The sequence below is a fragment of the Tiliqua scincoides genome, chromosome 6 (assembly GCF_035046505.1).
Source record: "Tiliqua scincoides isolate rTilSci1 chromosome 6, rTilSci1.hap2, whole genome shotgun sequence".
NCBI lineage: Eukaryota > Metazoa > Chordata > Lepidosauria > Squamata > Scincidae > Tiliqua > Tiliqua scincoides.
In genome coordinates this window covers 68,272,350-68,297,743 of record NC_089826.1, presented here as the reverse complement: position 1 = coordinate 68,297,743, position 25,394 = coordinate 68,272,350, and the positions used below count along the sequence as shown (strand labels likewise).

The 25,394-nt window shown below is 42.7% G+C and overlaps 1 protein-coding gene across 5 annotated transcripts in view; it reads right to left on the bottom strand.

The window, feature by feature from the left end:
• Positions 1 to 25,394, bottom strand: part of CORIN (corin, serine peptidase) — a 128,590-nt gene that overhangs the window by 38,853 nt on the left and 64,343 nt on the right. For all 5 annotated transcript variants that reach the window (XM_066632035.1, XM_066632036.1, XM_066632034.1 and 2 more), the window contains 7 exons: positions 23,787 to 23,894; positions 16,859 to 16,969; positions 15,517 to 15,633; positions 10,615 to 10,722; positions 2,957 to 3,188; positions 1,276 to 1,421; positions 266 to 373 (listed from right to left, as the gene is read on the bottom strand). In XM_066632035.1, the coding sequence (XP_066488132.1) occupies positions 266 to 373; positions 1,276 to 1,421; positions 2,957 to 3,188; positions 10,615 to 10,722; positions 15,517 to 15,633; positions 16,859 to 16,969; positions 23,787 to 23,894 (930 nt within the window). The remainder of the gene's footprint in view (positions 1 to 265; positions 374 to 1,275; positions 1,422 to 2,956; positions 3,189 to 10,614; positions 10,723 to 15,516; positions 15,634 to 16,858; positions 16,970 to 23,786; positions 23,895 to 25,394) is intronic.

The following is a 25,394-nucleotide window of genomic DNA, read 5'->3' as shown; positions in this document are numbered from 1 at the left end:
TGGAAAGAGACTCGTATATGTGCACAATCCTGAGCTTCTTGGAGCATGTTATCAAGTGCAAACAAAATAAAGATATTCTTTTTAAATTGCACAGCACTTTAAATCTCATTTTAGTCTTCCCACCCATCATTCTGTGTTCTGCTTAGTCTATGTCCATAAACATAATTTTGTAATTATAGAAAGGAAAGATACCATAGTATGGGTACTCAATTATTGCCCTTGACATTCCAACTGCTTTGCAGTAATGCCTTGTTAGTGAATTTACCACAGTTCTCTTCATCACTGTCATCTTCACAATCTGCCTGTCCATCACATCTTCTAGAAGACAAGACACACCTCCCTGAACGGCATTTGAAATGGCTGGGCGAGCACTCTGTCAGGAAAATTACACAACCCAGTCAGGTAAAATATTTTTGCCTTTATAGGGTAAAAACAGGCATACAAGAGAAAAATGTGTCCTTCCGCCATAGGGTGAGCCCAACTTCCTCCCCGATTCTCAAATGATAGATATGCATACCAAACATCAATCTTGCTACTTCCCCCATGGTTCAAGTGTGTTTTCTGCTTTTTCAGAAATTACAAACATTCTCATATTTATCTAATCTCCATCACCTGGTAAATTGGGTGCTATTAAAATAGTCCTTATTTTAATTCAAAGGTCAAAAAAGAAAGCACAAATGACATGTTCATCATGTGGAGTTTCATCCTGAGGGAGGCAGAGCAGGATAGCAATGACCCATGAGGCATAATTCATCACGAGGACCTCCAGCTCAAACAATTGGACTGTCATGCTCTTGTATAACTTCCATTCATTTCAATGAGGTTTTCAGCATATGAATGGCATTCAGAACTGCCATTCTGATGATGTTAAATATTTGCAAATTGCATGCTATTTTTCCATGACAAATTTTCCACTGACAAATTCAGATTGCTTTAATATTCATCAGAACTTCAAGCAATTTAGATTTGTTTTATTATGCTTATCCCACATCCAACCCATACCCAAGAGCTTTAGAGAATTGTATCACAAAGTGACTAGCTTGTTTTCTTATTTTGGCTATCATTTGCACACTAAAATCTGTGATTAAGAGGCAAGTCCTCCAAGCCAAAAATGTCATTTTTTCCCCCTCCTAATTACATCAGAGTTCATTTAATTCACTTATTTTACTTATAATTTGACCTGCAAAGGAAGCCATAATGTCAGGTTAGAAAACAACAGCCTACAATTTTTTTCTAAATTCTATGTCCAGTTTTGAGTACTGAAATATAAGTAACCTTCTACATCTTCATCAGGTGTAAGACAAGTCTGGTTGCTGGATTTTTCCTCTGGGAACTGAGAGCAATCAGTGTCTTCTGGCCATTGTAAACCTACAATCCCAAGTACAGACTCACACCGTTCCTTCGACTGTTCACAAAGAGCCCTAAAGAGATTAATTTAAATGTGGAGAGAAAGAGGTTAGAGGTTTAAAATTAAACTTTAAACTAGAGGTTAGAGGTATAAATTAAACTTTAAACTTTAAATTAAACTTTAAAAAATTAAATTAAACCCTTTCTAACTCTGACACCATGTTATTTAATTTCCTCAACATAAGAAATAAACAAAAAGACTGTTTGCCTTTGACTCTAGTCACTTACTGCCAAACTAAACCCTTTAGTATCTTAGGAAAGAAGCAACTTCTCCAAAAGTAAAAAAAAAATGCAAAAATAAAAATAATACTGCCACAATTCACACATAGCAACAGGCAAGGCAGTGGAAAAGCTAACCCACACAGGAACACAGACCCTGAAACTTCATCCAGTACAAGGCCACCAAATAATCGAGTTTCCAAGCAAAAAACAAAAGTGCTATAGGAGGATTTTCTAGCAACTCTGAGATTGCTGACCCTGCACAGTGGCTCCTGGGGAGTTAAAAGCACCCCAAAGTACAGACAAATTGGCAAAAAAATAGGAGAGGGAAAACATTCATCACAGCACCCCATTGGGACAAAGTGTGTATACATCTAACTACAAACCACAACAGTCTACGAGCCCAATCTTAAACTCTGCGCGCCAGCTTACTGCCGTGTGCACTGTCACAAATGTGCCATAAGGCATGTTTGTGAGCCCTAACACCAGGCAAGCACCCATGCTAGCCCAGCGCTGGCTGGCGCTGGGCTAGCACCGGGCACGAGCCCAGCCTCCGCCCCTCGGCAGTTGAACGAACCACCGAGCAATGGAGAGGAAAGGGGGGGCATGGGGGAGGTGGGGAGGAGGTGTTCCAGGGAGGGGGAAAGCGGGTGGAGAGCAGGGAAAGGTCGAGGAGGAGGCGTAAGGAAGTGTGCGGGGGGGAGGAGCAGGGGGGAGGGAGGTGGGACCGGTGGAGTGACACTCCACTGGATCCTGAACCTCCGCGTCAGGCTCAGCGGCTGATACGGAGGTTTTTTCCTCCCATTGCAGGGCTACTCCCTTTACCCAGGGGAAGGGGATGAAAGTTCCCTTCTCCTAAGGTGCTGCCCTCGGCTGCCTTGGATGCACAGGATGTGGCAGCAGCCGTTTTCGATGCTGCTGCAGTTGCGCGCCCGGGCAGCTCAGGATTGAGCTCTAAACCTGGACAACATAGCTGCACAAACACAAGGTCAAAGACAAACAATTAATGCCCATGCTTTCCTGGTGAAGAAAATGGAAGACGCAAAAAGTGAGAAGTGATTCACATACAGTAAAGATTTTTCTTTGACTTGCAGTTTTGCTTTGTTAAAGCTTGTTGGGAATCAGAAAGCCTTGCTCATGTACTGCAAGTCACCCAGACAGTTACAATAAAATTAGGCTTTACTAAATACAAGCATTAAATCAAAAGAGCTTATTTTACACAATACCGATTGAATCATTGTACTTCACTTTGCACAGTAGCAGAAGAAAAGCTGTATTGAAAGGAAGTTTCTTTTTTTTTTTTTTAATGTAACAAGCTATCAAATGTTACCTGCAAGGTGGGATACGCTGGTTTGTTTGAGGATCACATTTTGGCACCAAAATTGTGCAGGCAAAAAACATAAGGTATTTGTAACAGTTAGTCTGAACCAAAGCTGGGAAGAGAGAGGATTCCCAGCTGATGGAAGCTTCCTTCTGTGTTCGATGGCCCAAGTAGTTGGGGTAATTAGTATAATTATAAGGCAGGTTCAGGCACAGTTCCAGTGTAATTGGTTCGCACTGACCTAGGAAAGTAAAAATGAAATTGTTCTAAAATACAGAAAAAATCCAATAGCACAGGCCTACAAAAGTTTTTCCCAGACTTTATGGGTCAGAAAAGTTTTTCCCAAACTTTATGGTGGTTTGATATGAATTTGGGGTGCCAATTCAAAAAATGGCATCCGTTTTGCCCTATCACGTCTAGTTTTGGAGATATAGTATAGCCTCATTAGTGAATGGTTCAAACAGCTTCCTCATGAGGAAGCCATGGCGTAGGCTTCCTCATGAGAAAGCTGCTTGAACCATTCACTAAAGAGGCTATGCTGTATCTCCAAAACTATATGTGATAGGGCAAAACGGATGCCATTTTTGGAATCAGCATCCCAAATATACCCAGGAACTGGTGTAACTTTTAAGGAAGCAAAATGTGTGTTGGCTTGTGTAGTTACCAGAAGAGTGGATAACAGTTTACACAAGGCATTGCCAAAAGTTAGGTGGATATTTTAATTGAAAATGTGTTTTTCAAAAGTCAAATTCAAACAAAAATTACCAAAATACAGTCAGACCGTATCTTATGCAAGGGTTACATTCTGAGGTATGCAAAGTCAAAATAGCATATAATCAAAACTCCCTTAAATCCAACAAATATGTACTGTCTCTTTAAGAACTAAAAACACAGTACAAAAGGCACATGGCAACTGAGAGGACTGAGGGAATAGCAGCTTTGTTCTCCCATTTCAGGCTCGCTCCAGGGCATAAACAAAGTAAGTGAAATGGCAGAAAGAATCATTTGCACTATTTACCAGTATTGGGAGCTCGAGTCAGTGACTTGGGCTCGAGTCATGAAAATGGATGATTCTGGGTGACTCTGCAACTCATGAGTCGTGCGTGTGGAAGACTCTGAAAGTCAGGGCCCCCCTGACTCAGCACTCAGGCCCACGCATGCTGAATCGAGTCTGCCTGTGTCTAGATGTGGTTGCTTACAGTTTTCGTGGCATGAATAACCTCATGGGGCCATAATTCCGACCAGCGAGTAACAGGGAGTTCCAGCCGAAAGTCAGGAACTGGTTAATGTGAGCAGGTGTGGGGAGGTGGAACTGGGCTCTCTTTTCCCATCTCTGCTTGGAAGGTAGGAACAGATGATCATTGGACAAAGGATGGGCATTCTCGTATTTCCATTGGCTGAGGGAGGGCAGGTGGAGGAGCCACTGGTGGGGAGGGGCAACCCACATTGAATGACCAGCTGCAGTGGGACTACTTCTAAATAGGGCTGCCAAGGATTGGGTAGTCCTGGTAAGCCTTCCAGCTGCAGCTCGTGACCCTCTTGCCGCTTCTGTCCTGGCTCTCATGCAGTCCCTTCCACCCCTCCCACCCTGTTTACAGATGGAAGGGGGCAGCAGGGGAGTAGTTAAAGAGAATTCCCACATGCAACACAGAGCTTGGCAACATCCCCATTTTTTCCACTGCTGGCTTTTTAAAGGGGGCAGCTCAGGAAGAGAGGAGGCAGGGGAGGAGTTCATAGTGATCATGCCTTGCATGGCATGGCTCAGTTGTTACTTGGGAGGGGGGCCCTCATTGAATAACTGGCTACAGTGGGACTCCTTCTGAATAGAGGTGCAAGGATCGGGTCATCTTGGTAAGCCTCATAGCTGCTGCACATGACCCTTGTCCCTCTTTCCGCTTCTGTCCCTGCTCTCCTGCCATCCCTCCAACTCCTCCTGCCCTCTTAACAGATGGGCAGAGACATCAGGGGATTTGCTCCAACTCACACACTCTCCGGCAGCAGCCCCATTTTTTCCACATCGGGTTTTTTTAAAGGGGGGGAGTGACTCAACTCAAGTCCATTAGAGTCACTAAAGGGTGACTTGGAAAGCGCCCCCGTTAGAACTCTTTTCAAGTCAAGTTGAAGGGGGCGGTGACTCGGCAACTTGACTTGAGTCAAGCCACGCTGGGATTTCCCATTCCTGCTATCTACACTTCTGTTTTTCTCTATCTTTTTAAGCTGAGGTGAGGTGACTGTATATACATTTATAGTTGTATTGTCTCTACTGCCAAAATTATTAGATAAAGTCATGAGCTCCCCTTTTAATCACTTCTTGAATCTTTTCCAACAAGACTGAAGATTTTTCAAATGGATTATACCCAGTTATTTCATGGATTGACTTTACTCTTTACTCCAAACAAGATGTATTTGGTGCAGTCCAACAAATGGACACATAAATTCCTTTAAAACTCTTCCAAAATGACCTGAACCTAAGTGCATTAAAAAGAATTCAAGGAGTGCAGTACCATCTGGAGATCACTGTATATATTCCTTGCCAGCATCTTCCATCAACTTAGTATCTCAATTACTTTTCTCCATTGTTTTAGGCAGGTAACTTCCCGAGGTTGATTTCCAGAAGAATTCTTTCAATTTTATATTATATCCATCCTACTCAATTACCTGCTTTTCTCAACTACCTGCTTCTCAAGGAATAAGCTTCAACTGCTACCCTGAAGTTTATTTTAAACGTAATATCTCCATTGGTACAATTAAAATAATGCTAATCTGATCCCCATTTCATCTAATGGCAACTGTTTATAGCTAAAAATTTGTTCATTCTTAAATAGTTAAAGATGTAACAAAAATACTCTGAAGGCCCAATTCTATTCAACTTTCCAACACTGATACAGCTATGCCAATGGGGCATGCACTGCATCCAGTGGTGGTGGAGAGTCATGGAGGCCTCACCAAGGTAAGGGAATGTTTTTTGCCTTTCCTAGGGGTTGCATTGCTGCTGCATTGATGCTAGAAATTTGGATAGGATAGGGCCCTTAGACACACAGCCCAATCCTATTCAATCCCCTGCTGTGCCGATGCAGAGGGCCCAGCATGGGCCACACTGCATCCTGTGAGGGAAGTTGGAAGGCTGGTGGGCTCCTTGAGGTAAGGAGACATTCATCCACTTTCCCTGGGATAAGCCCCAGAAGTCACAATGAGTCTACTTGGACCTGCACAAACTAAATAGCTGGTGCAAGTCCAAATGGATCCGTGTTGATGGATCAGGCCCGGAAAGGGGGAAAGGGTATGGAGTGTGCAACTGCTAACAATTCCCCCCCCCCCCATGGAGCTGTGTCGGCGGATCAGGTCCGGGAACGGGGGTAGGGTACAGAGTGTACATCTGCTAACAATCCCCCCCGCTCTGACTCAGGCCTGATCCACCCACCATGTCCCCAACAGATGCACTTCCCCCACCTCATTACAACCCTTCCCCTGCCCATATCCCTGCGCCCACACAGCTTGGTGCAAAATGTACCACGTCTAGCATGTGCTGGGTCTTCTACCAGTATGGGCCTTTGCACCACAGCTGGCAACTGCTATGCCATCACGAAGTGCTTTACAGAACTTTTGGGGTGGCTAGCCCTGGTGCAGCAAGCGCTATGCTGACACGCATGCTGCTTAGGATTGTACTATTAGTAAACCTTAGCACACAGAGTTTCAAACCAGTATTGACTGGTTTAAAATATAAGGAGGACAGATTGTTTTAAATCTATTTAAAGCTTTAGACACAAAAGCAGATGTTTCAACAGAGGAATTCAACTAGTGAGTGTTTATGTGCCACACACATCAGTCAGAAACTTGTGCAATTAATCCAGATCATTCATATATATACCATTTTTCAACACAGCGGTTCACAAAGCGGTTTACATAGAAATAAATCACTAAATGGTTCCCTGCCCCCACAGGGCTCACATTCTTAAAAAAAAATACAGAAGAGACACCAGAACAGCGACTGGGAAAGATGAAAGATGCCATGCCAGGGCAAAGAGAGATAGTTGCTTTCCCCTTGCTAAATATAAGAGGACACCACTTTAAAAGGTGCCTCTTTTCCCAGTTAGCAGGGGTGTATAGAACACCTCTGCTTACTAGATGTATGCAACAATTGTATGGAGTGAATAGACACTTCATGTGCCATACAGCCTTCTTCCTCTTTCAGACATGTATTATAATTGATTCATTTTTCACAAATAAAATACTGCACACAAAATGGCATAGGAGAAAACACAAAGCTCTCTTCCCGGAAAATAAAATAGGGAACCAATTACTCAAATACATGACATTCATGGTTAAAGAGGCACATCAAGTTATGCATAAAGTCTCTTGTGTGGCCTTTTTAAATTACAATTGCAATAATTGTTCAGAAAAAGAAAAGCAACCAATTCAGATATAGTCATGCACAACTAATCTCACCCTTCAACTACAGGCCTCAGGTGGGAATGTGTATCAACCAATCAACATCCAAAGATTCATCTAGAAACCTGATGAACACCATTACATGGAAGTTCAGTATATTGAGAATTACATGTCCATTTCTACATGTTCCAGTGCTTCCATTTGCATACTGATATTCCTTTTGAATCCAGCCCACAGCTTCTCATGACGCACTCTCAGTTTCCCCATCTTTCAAGAGCAACTTGCTAAATAGCACAAGAGCCGCTTTGAAAAGAGGATTCAAAAGCCTCACTATGTGTACATAAATCATCATGTGGGCCACTGGATCCTGGCTGTGGACTTGGAAAGCAGTTGTTGCTATATTTTGCCAAATAATATAAATATGAAAAATGTTGCATACTCAGGAGGATGTGAAAGGATACTAATAAAATGTCTTACGTGTGCTACATGCATCACTAGTTAAAGTTAATGATGAAGAAATTGAGAGCAACATCTATCTTGGCCAACAAAAGACAAAAACTAACACTTCAGGAGCTCAGCTCCTGAGGAGGGGCCACTCATCCAATGAAGTCTTGGTGTTCCATTCCGCCTCACAACCACTCAGCTAGGCTCTTGATTGTTCTTTCTTTGAGACATTAGCTTCAGACTGTACTAGAAAAATACACCTAATGTGGAATAGGCCTCTTGCAGCCTTGGAGTATGTATGTGAATAGTGGTGAAGCATCCATGGGGCCTGAAATGGGGAAGAACTAACAAATGGTGTGTCAGGGTTCCCCTCCTCCCCCGAGTCCCCAGCTTACCCAGGGAGGAGGCTTCTGGACCAGAGCAGAGGCAGCAGCCTTCCAAGCCCTCTCAGGAACAACCCTGGCAACTCCAGGTGAGAGGAGGTGGGAGGGAAACAGAGAGAGTAAGGGGAGCAGTTGTGGTAAGCCCAGGGAAGGGCAGGCCCAGAGACAGGCCCTTTTTATACCATCCCTGTGAGGGAAGGGGAGGGGCCAAAGGGGAGGGGTCTGCCCTACATATACCTGGAGGCCAGGGATGACAAGGCAGTTGGGAGTTAGAAGAGCAGGCAGTAGGATCTGCTGCTAGCAGCCCCTGCTCCTGACTAATGAATGCTGCCAACCCAAAGAAGGGGAACTGGGTGATGCAACCCCCCCCCTTCTTGTGGGGGAACAAGTTTGAGGCCTCCACAAGGGGTCCCCCTCGGAAAGGCCAGGTGGGCCCTCCCCTCCCCCACAGGGAGGCCTCACATGGTATACAAAAATATCTCCAGAACTGTTATACGGACTTGTGCTGGGTAAGTTCTGGAGTAAGTTCTGGCCAGATACACTGCTGAGTGTATAAGATTCTACTTCAAAACTGACCACAACAGAAACCTGTTCAAAAACACAAATTAGGGTCTAGTTACACGTGAGCTTAATTGTGCAGTTAGACCTGAAAAGGTGTTTCACTATTAATAGCAAATGATGGTGCTATACTAGGTAAATCTGCCATAGCAGATTTTTTAGTTTGTCCCTTTCACAGTCCCCCTGCCTACATTATTTTAAATTTTAAAAAAATTCCATTGGATTTTTTGTATTTTAGTCAAGTGCCATTGTTAGAACCCATTAAAGCAGTGGTTCCCAAATTCCTGCAGTGGGGTTGGGAACCAGGTGTTTGCATGGGTCAGGAACCAGAAGTTTGCATGTGCTGCTATTTCCAGGGGGCTTTTTTACTTACCTGGGGGGCAGCGCTGGCCTCCTGCAGGGGCATGGAGGCTTGCAGCCTCCTCTGATCTCCTCCTTGGCTGCTGTAAACAGCCCTTATTTCTGATCTAAAGTTGCTTTCTGTTTTCGAGGGAAGTAGCTGCAAAGGAGATCAGATGGGGCTATGAGCTTCCAGGACCCTGCAGGAGGCCAGCACTGCCCCCCCCCCAAGTAAGTAGAAAAGCTGCTTGGAAGTGGCAGCGCCACAATCCCTGCGATGCTGTCACTGCCATCAGAGCAGGGCCATTCCCCTTAAGGAGGAATGCCCTGCTTCCAGTTCCCCCAACGGGTCATGACCCACCAGTTTGGGAACCACTGCATTAGAGGTTGCTAATGCAGGGGAATGCCTTTAGCAGTTGCTTCCAAGCCAGGTTGCACAGGCAGGCAACTATTTTATAGTCTCATTATACTATCTAGAGCAGTGATTTTTCATCTCATGGCACACTGACAAGGCACTAAAATTGTCAAGGCACACAATCAGTTTTTTGATAATTGACAAGGCACACCACAGTGACAGTGTGGGGCTCGCATCCTCTAGCGGCCCTACTAACAAATGATCCTCCCCCAAACTCCCGTGGCACACCTGTAGACCATCCGCGGCACACCGATGTGCCATGGCACAGTGCTTGAAAATGGCTGATCTAGAGAATCATTCTCCCAGCGAATACACAATAAAAAAAGAAAACATAATTAAAAAGTTGTTTCTTAAACTTGATTATGAGTGAAGTGACTTGTGAAAGTTTGGCAGTCTTAACAATGCAGGCATAAATAATAATCATATCACTTAGCTTCCTTGAAAGCAATCTCCAAAGAAGAACACAGGACATTTTTCACAAGTAAATTACTGTGATGGTAATTACACTGAACCAGATAAGAAAGCAGAGGCATGTATCCTACTGGCAGGAGGGCTGCAGTGGGGCTTCAGGCACCATTTCCCCATGGCCCTGACCTGCTCACAAATATTAAATGAATATTAAATTTTGTTAACTTTAGTCTCACGCAGACTTCACTTGCGTGAATTCAACTACATGTGCTTGCCCCCCCAAAAAAACAGAGAAAAGCAATAATTTAAATAGTTCAGGCAGTTCCACTAACCATTCCACCAACTAAATACATGCCCCAGAGTGAGTGTGAGATCAGAGAACGAAGCTGCTGTTCTCTCAGTTTCATCAGTCTCTCATAGTTTTTAAACACACAGTACATCTTTAAGGGATTTTCAAGGTAAATTTAACTATATGTAATTTTGGCTCTAGATACTAACTCTGGAACATAACCCTCATGTATGAAGTAGGCTGATTGAACCTTTTGTTTGTTTGATTTAATCAAAAACACTTCAACACTGAGATACAAAACCATTAATTGTCAGCAGAAACTAAAACAAACAAATTATTTTCCTCCGAGTCCTAAAGTACGCTATCATCAGTGCAAGGTACATGGAAGCTACTGGTAGCATACATGAGAGGTAATAATGGCATAAATCAATACCCTACTCACTACAGTTTGCTTGGCTATTATTCATGTCACACAGAGAAGAGTAGCTACAGGAATCAGGACAGGAAGTCGAAGTACATTTCTGTTCTCTCTCCTGACACGGCGCCTGACCTAGAAGAACAAAATAAAATTTTGCAACGATTGCAGAATGGTGGAATAGTTTTACAGTGCAAAAACCAGCTTACAACATTCTGTTTTTTTGTCACACTCTAGCAATGTGCTGCTATAGCATGAGAGAGAAACAGAAGTCAGGGAACTGGCTTTGGGAAGGAGAAAGAGCTAGGTCGGTTTGGATAGCCACCACAGTAACAGGGGTGGTGGGAGAAGCTGTATCCTTCCTCGCTGTGATTGCTTCTGACTGGCAGCCTAGGCCAATCACAGATGGAGGCGGAATGCCAACCCCCATCCCAACAGGTTGCCTAGTAGTTTGGCAAGGCATGCCATTTCTCCATCCTTGGTTGTACTTGGGAGCACTGAGATGGGGGAAACGTTGGTGAGAAGTGATGGTGACGACAGAGGTGTAAAACTTTCAACAATATTACATCAGGAAAGAATTAACAAAAGGTTTGTCCAACACCCATACCAAAGATACCTGGAACAACATTTGAAGTCACTGAGAATTTGCCTATAGACAAAATGTTATGATGATGGGAATCAATCCAGCGGTTCTCAAACTGTGGGTCATGACCCAATTTTTGGTGGTTCACTAAATTGACAGAGTGAATAAGCATAAAGGGTTAAACAAGCTGCTACTGGGCGGGGAGCACCACTGCCCAATCACCATTATAGCCACACCCCTTGGCATTTATAAATCAGGCAGTAGCCTCTAGGGACTCGAAAAAGTTTGAGAACGACTTGACCATACAATTCAGTCAACATTTATTCTACTCATCCATATAAATACTTAGTTATCATACCAGTATTTTTGCCTCACGTTTTAAGACTCTGAACCCAATCCTATCCAAATCCTATCCAGCACCGATGCAGCTTTGCCAACTTGGTTGTGTGCTGCATCCTGTGGCGTGGGGACAATCACGCAGGCTTCCTCAAGGTAAAGGAATATTTGTTATCTTACCTTGGGGCTGCACAGTGGCTGCATCAGTGCTGGAAAGTTGGATAGGATTGGGCTCACAGAGTCATAGTCCATTTGACCAGGAATTTTGCAGGCAGCACTGTTGCAGCCATACCAACAGGGCATGCGCTGCATCCTGCGCTGGATGGGCAGTCACAGAAGCCTTATCAAAGGAAGGGAACATTTATTCCCTAACCTGGAGCTGAACTGCAGCTGCATCAGTTCTGTAGTGTTGGATAGGACTGAACCCTTAGTGTATGTCTGGCTTAGTTGAAACTCCAGCTGCCCCCCTCCCCACATGTACCCATGTGTTTGCAAGTTCATATCCTGAATTTCCCTTACATTAAAAGCCCAGCAGAGCCTGTACCTCCAAGAGCTGTGCAGTGTAATGAATAATGATCTCAAGAAACCTAGGCTTGAATCCTCTTTGAACTAAGAATCACTAAAGGAATTCAAAGCACCTCACCAAACCACAATGTTCACTATACTTTGGATGAAGCCACATCAGTCAAACTGTATAATAAGAAGTTGTGATAACATGCCTCCAGTTTTCCTTCCTTTTTGCTGCAACATAACTTATAATTGGAAACTAGAAACATGCACCAAGTTATTCAAACTTTCAGATCTACAGCTTTGCTATCATCAAATGTGCAGCACAGAGGTAAATACAGTACACCCTTGATTTGGCTTGTTTGTTTAAATGTACGTCCCACTTCACAGCTGTGGGGCAAAATATCATAGGTTTTGGCATAGGTATTGGGAACCTTTTAGAAGACAGACGTTTGGAGAGACTCACATACACTTTCAAAAATTATACCCGCACACTTTCACAACAGGTTCCAAGGTATCAAAAATCTGTGCACTGAAACATTTTGTAAGGTCTTCATGCCCCTCTCTTACGCTATTTTTCCATGGGAGTTCCCTTCTCAAGTCATTATGCATTAGCATCTGCATGAAACAGCACATGGAATCTTGCTTATCATGGCGCAGTCTAAACAGAATTCCTATAAACACCCAAGTTTTTGTACAGCTTTTATAAACACACCCACTGAGACCTCTGTATTTGATTTCTGTTTCCACAGAATGAATGATGGTAGTAATATCAACCTAACCTAATTGCATTTCCTTAAGGAGGCATGTGGAAAGGAGACTGCTTTCTCACTCAGCTGGGTGGTGACCTAATGTTCACTGGTAAATCGGGCAGATGAAATAGTATGACAGTACTGGCAGAACTTCCTTCCATTTCTACTCACAGTCTCACATATAAACTGTTTTCTCCCCTGCAATTTCTAGGCTCAAGCTAGAAAATTTATTTAGATAGTGTGCTATCTAATTTATTGACTTACATTTATAGTCCTCTGTCCTCATCTCATGAGTTTAGAGTCAATACAGTGTTGTACTATTTGAAAAGACGTTCATCTCCCATAGCCCTAGAGTTTAAATGAGATAAAACACACTTGTTCCCACCCAGAGGTGATTCATACAAGCAAGTTCATTATCAGCAGCATTGAGTGGTGCCTTGCATGTGTGAATGATCTGATATCACAAATCAAATAGCCCAGGCAGAAGTTTCATATCACAGCAAACACAATTTTCCAATTCACACATTCCCATGTTGATCACCAAGTACTGAGAAACGGATTGATATGTGAATGGTCTCCCTCCCAGTACAGTTCTCACTCTGGTTCTGTCATCAATACCCCTTTTAATCCTCTCTCCTCTGTCATATATAAATTGATGACGTGCAAAAATAGTGAAAATCTGTCTCTCTTACAGTGAACCCTAGATTTAACAGACCTTGATTTAAGAGGCTTTGGAAAAAATGAACATTTTCTGCCTTATTAAAAATTGGTCACATATGTTTTGCACATGCATATCTCCATTGACCTCAGTGCATTCAGATTTAACAGACTTTCAGAATTAACAGATACTCCTTCTCCCCATTAGCTGCTAAATTGAGGTTAACTGCACATATTTAGATTTCCCCCTAGTAGTGAGGGTTGTTTCACACATTACTTAGTGACAAACCCATTTTACCATCTTATCTATGCTCAAAAGGCTGCTTCATTTAATCCTGGCTCTTCACATTTTAAAAATGCAAACTTTAAATATTGTATGCTTTCCCCCTCCATAGCATGCAGCTGTGCCAAAACGGGCCAGGCTGCATGCTGTGGTGATGGTGGTGAGGGGATAAGGAGGCTTGGGAGGGGAAAGGGAAAATATTTTCCCTTACCCCTAGTAAGCCCCATGCCCACCAATGGGTCTTTTCAGACCCACACCAGCTCCTTAGCTGGCGCAAGTCTGAGGACACAAAGAGGACATATGTCAGCTCACTTTGGTGGGGATAGTGAAAGTCACCTGCACCAGGTGCCTCTCCTGCTTCGGGTACACCCCCGGCCCTCTCTCCAATATGACCTGTTACACCCACTCCGTTATGCCCACCCCACAACTTTCCAAGGTGGGCCTTCTTTTCCTGACCACCACACACAGGGCCTTCACAGTGTCTGTGACAGTGACCTGGAGGTACACAGCTATGAGCACCTCTGAATCGGCATTCAAAAAGCTGTAAAGCACATTCTGCTACCAGAACACTAATTCCAGCTGCAACAGTGCCACATAGGATTGGGCTTTTAGAAATTCACCTGATTCCCCTCCGCCTGCAAAAAAAAAAATGCTGAGTCAAGATGGGATTTGAATACAATTTCATCTAGACCAGAATTCTAGTCACATCACCACACTGGCTCTCAGATATGTGTGGCTAATGGTGGTTTTTCAGTGGTTAAGATAAGGCTTATGCTGACAAACACGTCTTTTTTTTACTTTACATTTTGAGACAACATTTTTTAACAGCTTCTGGGGCTAAATGAAAGTGAAACCCTGAAATGGTCAAGCACTGATGATATTTCTGCAGATTATAGATTCAGATCTATATTTGTCTCATACCAACAAGTATCAGTCAAGAAAGATTATTCTCCATTGCAAGAGTTGGAGAAGAAAATATCCTTGAGGAGTAGCTTTACACATTGGTACACATCTATTTATTTATTTATTTATTTATTTATTTATTTATTTATTTAATTAATTAATTAATTAATTAATTAAAGCAGTTCTTTTTAGCACCTTTGAATATAACTCATGGCTTTGATCTTGGTTCTTTGGTCCTAGATAAATCAAAGACAAAGGACAAGCATATCTCTTTGTATACTACTGATCTGGAAATTGGTTTGCATTAATTTGACCAGTCCAAAGTGGCAAAAGGTTCAAACCAGACATTTGCTATCGCTTCTAAGCAAATTTATGATCCACATGAGTCTTCATTGAATTAAAGGCCAAATATCTTCTACCATTCTAAGTTTCTTCAGTATATATGTATATTTAGATAGGAAGTAATAAATAAAATAAATAAATAAAATACAAAATAAATAGAAAATAAAATACAAAATAAATAAATAAATAAATAAAATACAAAATCAAACTTGTGCAGCAAGTGCAACAAAATTCAGGTGCAACAAGAGGGACTCTTGTGCAGAGACTACAATTCCCTGGCATGTTCTCTGTCATAATCCCCATTTAAGCTACTAGGAGCTGTGTGATGTGACCTGCACAGGAAATCCTCCAAGTATGTGCCCTAAGAAATGGACAGAAGTCAAGAGGATAAATGCTGTGGAGAATACTTTGTACTACAATAATCGTATTTGAGAGGATACTCTGCATCCTCCTCCAAAAAACTCCACTCTCTTTCTGAAAATATGCAGATGTCCCTATTTATTTTTCCCAAGAAAGTCCTGGATCTTTTCAATATGAGTGCTGAGTGACTTGCAGCATGTCCTTACTTTCACTGCAGTTCTCTTCATCACTTCCATCCTTACAATCGTTGTCCCCGTCACACTGGAACGCACTGGGAACACATTGCCCGTTTCTGCATTCCGCCAGTCCCTGACTGTGGCATGCTGAAAGAGATAGGAAGGTGTTCTGATAATTTGGAAAAGGTCTCCGTTTCCTGAAAATTCATTTACAGTACAAACTTGTGAGTGTTTACTTTGAACTAAGTTGTCCTGCATTCAATGGAAGCAAATCAAAAGTCATGTGCTACCTGAAGGTCAGTCTGCTTGTAATAGTTAATGCATGTGTTCGCCCCTTAAATGTTTTAGTTTTGCTAAAATAGTACAGCAAGAAAATGATTGAGAGGAAACCCATGGGGGGGGGATAAGGCTTTGCCCTCATTGTGTTTCCAATCTGGATTATGCTCCCTGCATTTTTACAGATGTTTCCATTGGGTGCTAATTTTATCTTTATTGTAAATAGCACATGGGGAGCATGTGATCTGGATCAGAACCACAACAAGGATAAAGATTTAAAGCTTTCTCCTCCCATCTGCAACAGTTTTGCTCCAGATTGTTTCCCCTCATGCATCATTTGTTTTTGTTTATATTTAAAAAAAAAATTAAGAGACCAGCACACACATTAACCATAGCAAAGTTTGACCCTTAAAAGCTAACACGTTTATTGTAGCATGAGCTATCATGGAATGATATGCCACTTCATTAAATGCAAGATGAATGGTCTATGTGTAATACTTAAATGCATATAAGATAAGCAGAGTGACAATTCACAACACAAGTAATAACTGGTGCTATCAAAATCTTTCTAGTTGCCGACTCAGTCCTGTAATCATTTCTGTGATCTTCACTGAAGCTTATAAATGTGTGTATGAATATGAGACAATGGTTTCCTGGTACATTACAGGGTTAATTAACAAAATTCTCCTAGATTTGCTAAGCTATCACCAACTACTTCTGTGTATATAGCAGTGGCATTATACCAAGGACAAGAATCTCTTGGGCCAATCCAGATTCTGAGCAACCTAGGATTTGTATGTATGCACATTCACACTCCCCTCATGCAGGATAACCTTGGAAGCTTCCTCAGTGTAATAAATACTATTTGGTTGTTTCTGTACTAAGGCTGCAATCCTATCCACACTTTCCTGCAAGTAAGCTCCATTGACTATAGAGTAGACAGTCATATGATTGAGCTTTAAATCCCCAATAAGGTTTACAAGGAAATATACCAGAAATCAACACACAAATCTTTTGCTCTTTTATTTCTAGCAATATTCTTCTCCATTACATTTAAAAATACTGGTATTAAGACTTACACATTCAAATAACTTACAACAATTGACCTCATCTGATTTGTCCATGCAATCATGGTCACCATCGCATACCCAGTCCATTGTTATGCATCTTCCATCACCACACTGGTGTTGTGTTACTGGATTACAGTCTTATTAGAATAACATTGAGAAAAAGAAGAAAAAAAAAAGAATAAACAGAATTTCTTGCATTATTCAATAAACAACTGATTTGCCAACTGCCCTAAAGCAGTGCTTCCTGTTTTAGCATCTGAACCACCTTTAAAAATGACAACCTATAGCGACCTATTAAAAACAAACAAAAAAAGAGATTTAGAAAGCAATAATATTTTATTTATTAAAAATGTTAATTAATAATAATAGGGGTCCTATGCTCCTGAACATAAGAACAGCCCCACCGGATCAGGCCATAGGCCCATCTAGTCCAGCTTCCTGTATCTCACAGCGGCCCACCAAATGCCCCAGGGAGCACACCAGATAACAAGAGACCTCATTCTGGTGCCCTGCCTCCCACCCGAGGCTGCTATCACATATGTATTGCATGAGTGTGTGTAGACATTTGATAGATTCTAGAAATGGAATTCAAGGACTGTTCCTGCAAACATTTATAAACATTCCAGGTACCCAGAAGGTTGAACTGGAGAGCAAGATGTGCAGTTAAGACTTGCAGGCCAGACAAAAAAACTGAAACTGGGTTCGACTTTCACGACCCACCAAAGATCAGCTTGCAACTCACCAAAAATTAGGTCCTGACTCACAGTTTGGAAAATGCTGCTCTAAAGTGAACTGTTAGTTCTTTTGTCAGTGGTACAGTACTGTCCTTTCACCAAGAATGTGGTGCTGGGAGAATTTGTGCTTGTCAAATTTTTCAGTCTTGCAGCTGCTAAGTTGAGGTATTAGAAACCCTGACTGGAATTCAAAGATGCAGAATATCCAAGTACTTTTTTTAAAAAAAAATGCCAAAGCAGCTCGTTTTGAAATCCACTTAATTTCAAAAGAAGCTTTCTACTGCTGCTGTTTGATAGCCAAATTATATGTATCATCATGAGAGATTAGTGCAGTGATTTTCAACCTTTTTGCATCTTGTGGCACACTGGCAAGGCACTAAAATGGGCAAGGCATACCATCAGCTTTTTGACAATTGACAAGGCACACTGTGCTGTCAGTGGGGACTTACATTCCCCAATGGCCCTATTGATAAATGATCCTCTCCCAAATTCCTGCAGCACACATGGGAACCAATCGCGGCACACCAGTGTGCCATGGCACAATGGTTGAAAATGGCTGGATTAGTGGGAAATCAGTGATCAACATCTTCTCTTTTACTAAAAGCAGCCTGAGCATCACTTTAGATTGGTTAATCATGTCCTCTAAGCCAGGGGTGTCCAAACATTTTGGCAGGGGGGTCACATCATCTCTGACACTGTGTCAGGAGCCAGGAAAAAAAAAAAGAATTAACTTACATTTTAAATTTGAATAAATTTACATAAATGAATATATTGGAGATGGAACTTATAAGAATGAATGGTCTTGCAGTAGTTCAAGGCCTATAAAAGGCCTTGTACAAAGCAAGGCCAGCCTTTCCTTCACTGCCACTGCTGCATCACTAATGTGAAACAGCAAGTAGTGGAGGGAGCCCTTGTCCCACAGCTCAGGTGAGAGGTCGAACCGTCGTCCTCACACTGAGAGCAGTTGCATTGGGCCAGCACAGGCTACAGCAAATCTCTGGAGGGCCAGAGGCTTATTGGAGACTGGGGACTCCCTGCGGGTCAGATTGGGAGCCCCTGAGGGCCACAAGTGGCCCCGAGCCAGGGTTTGGGCATCCCTGCTCTAAGCCATAGCCCCAAGTCAAACTGCTCACAAAGCTGCTATTAATTGCTGTGTAAGGAAAAATACAGGTAACCATATCCGCCCCCCCATGGCTAATAGTAGCTTGAGAAAGCAGTTAAGGAAAAGTGTTAAAAATATCCACCAGCAACATGGTCGTGATCCAAGTGAGGGCTCCCTACAGCTGCTTTTAATGGAAGACACTGGGCTGGAATCTAAAATTTTCTTCTTCCAGAGAAAAGTAATTCCTCTGAAGGAACAAAGCTTCAGGTACCAAACCACTATGTCATGTGTAGCTTGGCCCTGAGAAACAAAAAAGGCTGTTGGAGTAGTTGCACAGAAGTAATTGCACAGTTCTTTAAATTCTGGCACCCATATTGCATGTGGAATTCTGAAACTGAACATTAAGCAAACAAAGAAAAAGTCAAGTCAATTTTCAAATGTTCTTTTCTTGAAGTGAGACTAAAGTTGACACTGCTGATTCTGACAAAGATGCCATATTTTTAATCACTATGTAACAGGAAGCATTTCAACATGTATAGATTTCCTGATCCCTGCATGATCGTGCCAAGCTGTCTGCCTTACAACTGTTTATAGCACAGAGTCTCTGTTGGAAGGAAAATTTGCAATCCTAGCAGGTACTTTGTCTGAAAACTTGTTTCTGTGCTTCAAGCTATAAATGGAAGAACATCTTTTTCTATGAGCACCAATATTGTCAAGGAACAATTGCAAGACAACAGTTACCAGCTTCATACAGAGTAGAGGCCTCTCTTGGCAGACAAACTGTATTTTAGACACTACTTAACTTGAGGACAAGGATTGTCTTTAATAACATAAAAATGTAGCATTCTTAGAGTATCCATCCAAGAGTTATTAAGGAATTTAAGAATGAAGTTGCTGATCTCTTGACTAAAATATGCAACTTGTCCCTCAAAACGGCCACAGTGCCAGAGGATTGGAGGATAGCAAATGTCACACCAATTTTTAAAAAAGGAAGGAGGGGGACCCGGGAAACTATAGGTCAGTCAGTCTAACATCTATACCAGGTAAGATGGTGGAATGCCTCATCAAAGATAGAATCTCAAACCACATAGACGAACAAGCCTTGCTGAGAGAGAATCAGCGTGGCTTCTGTAAGGATAAGTCTTGCCTCACAAACCTTTTAGAATTCTTTGAAAAGGTCAACAGGCATGTGGATTTGGGAGAACCCGTGGACATTATATATCTGGACTTTCAGAAGGCGTTCAACACGGTCCCTCACCAAAGGCTACTGAAAAAACTCCACAGTCAGGGAATTTGAGGGCAGGTCCTCTCATGGATTGAGAACTGGTTGAAGACCAGGAAACAGAGAGTGGGTGTCAATGGGCAATTTCACAATGGAGAGAGATGAAAAGCGGTGTGCCCCAAGGATCTGTCCTGGGACTGGTGCTCTTCAACCTCTTCATAAATGACCTGGAGACAGGGTTAAGCAGTGAGGTGGCAAAGTTTGCAGATGACACCAAACTTTTCTGAGTGGTGAAGACCGCAAGTGATTGTGAGGAGCTCCAGAAGGATCTCTCCAAACTGGAAGAATGGGCAGCAAAATGGCAGATGCATTTCAATGTAAGTAAGTGTAAAGTCATGCACATTGGGGCAAAAAATCAAAACTTCACATATAGGCTAATGGGTTCTGAGCTGTCTGTGACAGATCAGGAGAGAGATCTTGGGGTGGTGGTGGACAGCTCGATGAAAGTGTCGACCCAATGTGCGGCAGCAGTGAAGAAGGTCAATTCTATGCTTGGGATCATTAGAAAAGGTACTGAGAACAAAACAGCTAATATTATAATGCCATTGTACAAATCTATGGTAAGGCCACACCTGGAGTATTGTGTCCAGTTCTGGTCACCACATCTCAAAAAGGACATAGTGGAAATGGAAAAGGTGCAAAACAGAGCGACTGGGCTGGGGCACCTTCCTTATGAGGAAATGTTACGGCGTTTGGGCCTCTTTAGCCTAGAAAAAAGGCACCTGAGGGGGGACATGATTAAGACATATAGAATTATGCATGGGAAGGATAAAGTGGATAGAGAGATGCTCTTTACACTCTCACATAACACCAGAACCAGGGGACATCCACTAAAATTGAGTGTTTATGAGTGATTAAAGTTATGTAATCCATTCTCCCAGTTTGGAGAGATCCTTCTGGAGCTCTTCACAATTCTTTCTGGTCTTCATCACCCAGGAAAGGTTAGTGTTATCCACAAACTTGGCCACCTCACTGTTTATCCCTGTCTCCAGGTCATTTATGAATAAGTTGAAAAGCACCAATCCCAGGACAGATCCCTGGGGCACACCACTTCTCACCTCTCTCCACTGTAAAAATTTCCCATTGACACTCACTCAATGTTTCCTGGTCCTCAACGAATTCTTAATCCATAAGAGCAGGGCTGTGCAAACTTTCCACTTTAGAGTTCCTGGACCTTTAACAATTGTATAAAAGAGGGAATTTTAGCAGGTGCAGCTTGTCATCTCACAGATGACCCTCTTTTTCCCTGACTGTGAAGTTTTCTCAGCAGCCTTTGGCAAGAGACCGTGTCAAATGCATTCTGAAATTCAGATATATAATATCCACAGGTTCTCCCACATCCACGCACCTGTTGATAGGTATGTGGATACCTTTCTCCTGTATGCCTGTTGACCTTTTCAAAGAACTCTAAAAGGTTCATGAGGCAAGTCTTACCCTTACAAAAGCCCTGCTGATTCTCCCTCAGCAAGGCTTGCTCTTCTCTGTGTTTCACAACTGATGGTGATTTTGAGTGACAGGCACAAATGCGGTGGTGGAGGGTTTAAAAGGAGACAAAGAGGTAGAAGCAGGAGGAGGAAGCAAAGGGGGAGAAAGAGGAAATGTAGAGAATGGAAAGGAGGTGGAAAGCAAAGAGATGGAATGGAGATGAAAAGAGAAGATCAATCAGTGACAAGGCGTGGAGTACAGTAAGGAACCATGGGATGGTTGGGAGAGGCAGGGAAGTAAGAAAAAAATCAAGACAGGAGGAACCAAGGGGCTAGAAGGAGGTAGTAGAAGAGGCAGCAGCAGAAGAAAGGGGAAGAAGAAACAGTCAGGAGACCCCCAACTCCAGTGCCAATCGCTACACAAGGAGTAGTGTGAAGCCACCCAGAGTATTTCCCAGTGCCATAACAAAGAAAGGCAGTAGCAGGACTGAAATACTGGCTCCTGATCAAGATAGCCAAAGTGTGAATGAAAGTTTCTAGCTAATAGCTCCCCATGCCCTTACTGGGTGCTGAGGCAAGCTTAGTCTTGAAGAACCATCTCCCCTCCTATCAACCTCTGTATTATTCCCACAACAAATTCTGAAATTAAGCAGCATCCTTCAGTGTTATTGGACTTATTATAGCTCCCAACCCATATGACATAGACCTGCCCCCTTGGGAGGAGGCAGAGGGCACAGAGCAGGTCACAAGACCCTTATGATGAGTCAATCAAATTAGTTTTGTTGGAGGAATTCTGTAGCCTGGAAACTGCCAACACAGAGTGCACACTGAGTTAAAAGAATTGCAGGCAGGTAAAACAGAGGATAATGGAATTACACATACATGCAATCAAGTAAAGGAATTTCAGCAGTCTTCTCTCACAGCAGTAGACCATTTTGTTGTATTTCTGAAAAAGCTTACTATTATGTAGCCACTACTAAATGTTATGTTAGCAGAGGAAGAACCATACCAAAAACCGGCATTCAGAGCAAAATAACTGTTCAGGCACAGTATTGTTCAGCACTTTTCAAGCTTTAGCAATCTTATATTATCACAGGGAAAAATGTTGTATAACCAAATTTTTTCAGCTAAATGTGTCTATGTGGCATTGGGGGAGGTTTAGACACTGTATTCATTCTGCTAGAAAAGCTTTTCTGAAAATCAGATCTGAGCTATCATCATAATCAAAACTATAGCAGCAGTAGTACTTCAGAAAAGTGGTTGTCAAACTTTTTACCACTGTGACCCACTTTGTTGCCCACTGCAGCTGCGTCATACCACATAATGCACCTTCCAAGTAGTGCCAGCCCTGCAACCCACAACAAATCAGGTCTCAACCCAGAGTTGAGAATCGCTGCATTAGGGCGCAATCCTAACCCCTTATGTCATTGCTTTCCAGCACTGACATAAGCGCAATGCAGCTCCGAGGTAAGGGAACAAACATTGCCTTACTTTGAGGAGGCCTCTGTGAGTGACACCCAACTGCAGGATGCAGCACTTGTCCCATTGGCACCGCTATGCCAGTGATGGAAAGGGACCAAGAGGCAGGCAGGAGGCTGGGGGGGGGGGTAGGTGAATGAAGCAGCAATGGCGTATGCTGGATCCAACCCCCTCTTTTTTAAAACCTCCCCACCCCTTTATCCTCCTCAGACATATGCCACCACCAAAGAGATGGTATATGTCTGAGGAGACCCATGGGTGGCCCCAGGGCTTAAACAGGTAACTAAATTTAATTGTTACTTCTCTCCTCTTTGCCTTTGAATCCCACCACCACCGCCACTGGATGCAGTGTGCACCTTTTTGATGAGGCTGCAACAAATGATGATGCACCTTTTTGATGAGGCTGGTGACAGGGGATAGGATTGGGGCCCAAGTCACACTGTGCTGTAATAGTCACAATGCACTGTGCTAGGCAAGGTTAAAACCACTGACAGTACGTTTTTTTAAAATTTGAACTATAAGCCACTGAGTCAATTTTTAGAAAAAACATTAATAATACTTTTTAAGTCTTTCAAAAGTCAGATTCATTTTGAGATATGAGCCGAGTCATGACCTATCCTCCCACCATGGCTGCTGCCAGGATGGCTGCTGCCATCCTTCTGAATGCCAGTTTCCGGATCATGATGTCTTTCGGTGTGATGCAGAAGCAGCAAAGAAAAAAAAAAGTAAGAAAGAACACACACACACACAAAAGAGATAGAACTCAAGTCATTTCGAGTTCAGACCTTTTTCAAGTCACTGGCCCTGAGTGACATCTAAGACTCAAGTGAACTTGAGATGTCAAATAGCCACTTAGTGCAATTCAAGTTGACTGCTATCAAACTCATCCCTGCTAAATCTTAAATTAAAAAAAATTTCTATAATATTCCTTACCACAATTATGTTCATCACTTAGGTCTCCACAGTCATCATACCCATCACAAACAAAGGTATAATTGAGGCATTTTCCAGTGTTACAACGGAAGACCCCTTCACTGCAGTCTGTCAAAAAAAACAGAATATTTTGACTCAGTTATACAGCACAGCTGCACTATATTCCAGGATTTAATCTAAGTTTTTAGCTCTGTACTTCGTCTCCAGTGCTAGGTTTCAGGACTGAATCCTGAAAAGCAAAATATTAATACAACTGCATCCATATCCCAGACCAAGGAGTAACAATCTCTTGTTAGCAAAACAATTGCATACTTTGAACTTTTATTTACACACATGCCTTCATGGGGCAGTCATAGGACGTGATTAATATGGCCTGTGCTCCAGGCATTATGTTTCTGAAGATGCCAGCCCTTCTCACAGAAAAGGCTGTGAACATAACACATTGTCCACTGTGTAAGTATAAAGGAGTAAATATAAAGCAAATGAATAAATATAAAGGAGCCATCCTTTTTTTCCTTCTAAATCAGTGGTTCCCGACTTTGGGAACCCTATAACTCTTCACATGGAGGGAGAAGGCAGCAATCGCTCAGGATGAAAACAGGAAGTGGGTTTTTCTCCCCTTTTTCAACATTTTCAACCCTTGGGGAGGGCTGCAGAGGGGGTTGCAGGCTTCCCAGACCCTCTGGAGAACCATAATGATCCCCGGATAAGTGAAAAAACCCTTCCCTGCTTGGCAGCAGCACGATCATAGTGATTGCGTTGCTGCCGATTTCTGGGCCATTCTCCTTAAACAGGAATGGCCCTTTTCAGGTTGCCCTGGTGGGTCGCAACCAACCAGTTTGGGAACCACTGCTCTAAATTCATGCAGAACAGTCTTCCTTTAAAACAAGGGCCTCCAAACTATGGCCCATAGTGCATGGAGAAAATCAAAACCACATATAGGCTAATGGGTTCTGAGCTGTCTGTGACAGATCAGGAGAAAGATCTTGGGGTGGTGGTCCACAAGTAAATGAAAGTGTCGACCCAATGTGCGGCGGCAGTGAAGAAGGCCAATTCTATGCTTGGGATCATTAAGAAGGGTATTGAGAACAAAACGGCTAGTATTATAATGCCGTTGTACAAATCGATGGTAAGGCCACACCTGGTGTATTGTGTTCAGTTCTGGTCGCCACATCTCAAAAAGGACATAGTGGAAATGGAAAAGGTGCAAAAGAGGGCAACTAAGATGACTACTGGGCTGGGGCACCTTCCTTATGAGGAAAGGCTACAGCGTTTGGGCCTCTTCAGCCTAGAAAAGAGACGCCTGAAGGGGGACATGATTGAGACATACAAAATTATGCATGGGAAGGATAGAGTGGATAGAGAGATGCTCTTTACACTCTCACATAACACCAGAACCAGGGGACATCCACTAAAATTGAGTGTTGGGAGGGTTAGGACAGACAAAAGAAAATATTTCTTTACTCAGCGTGTGGTTGGTCTGTGGAACTCCTTGCCACAGGATGTGGTGATGGCGACTGGCCTGGTCGCCTTTAAAAGGGGATTGGACAAGTTTCTGAAGGAAAAATCCATTACGGGTTACAAGCCATGATGTGTATGTGCAACCTC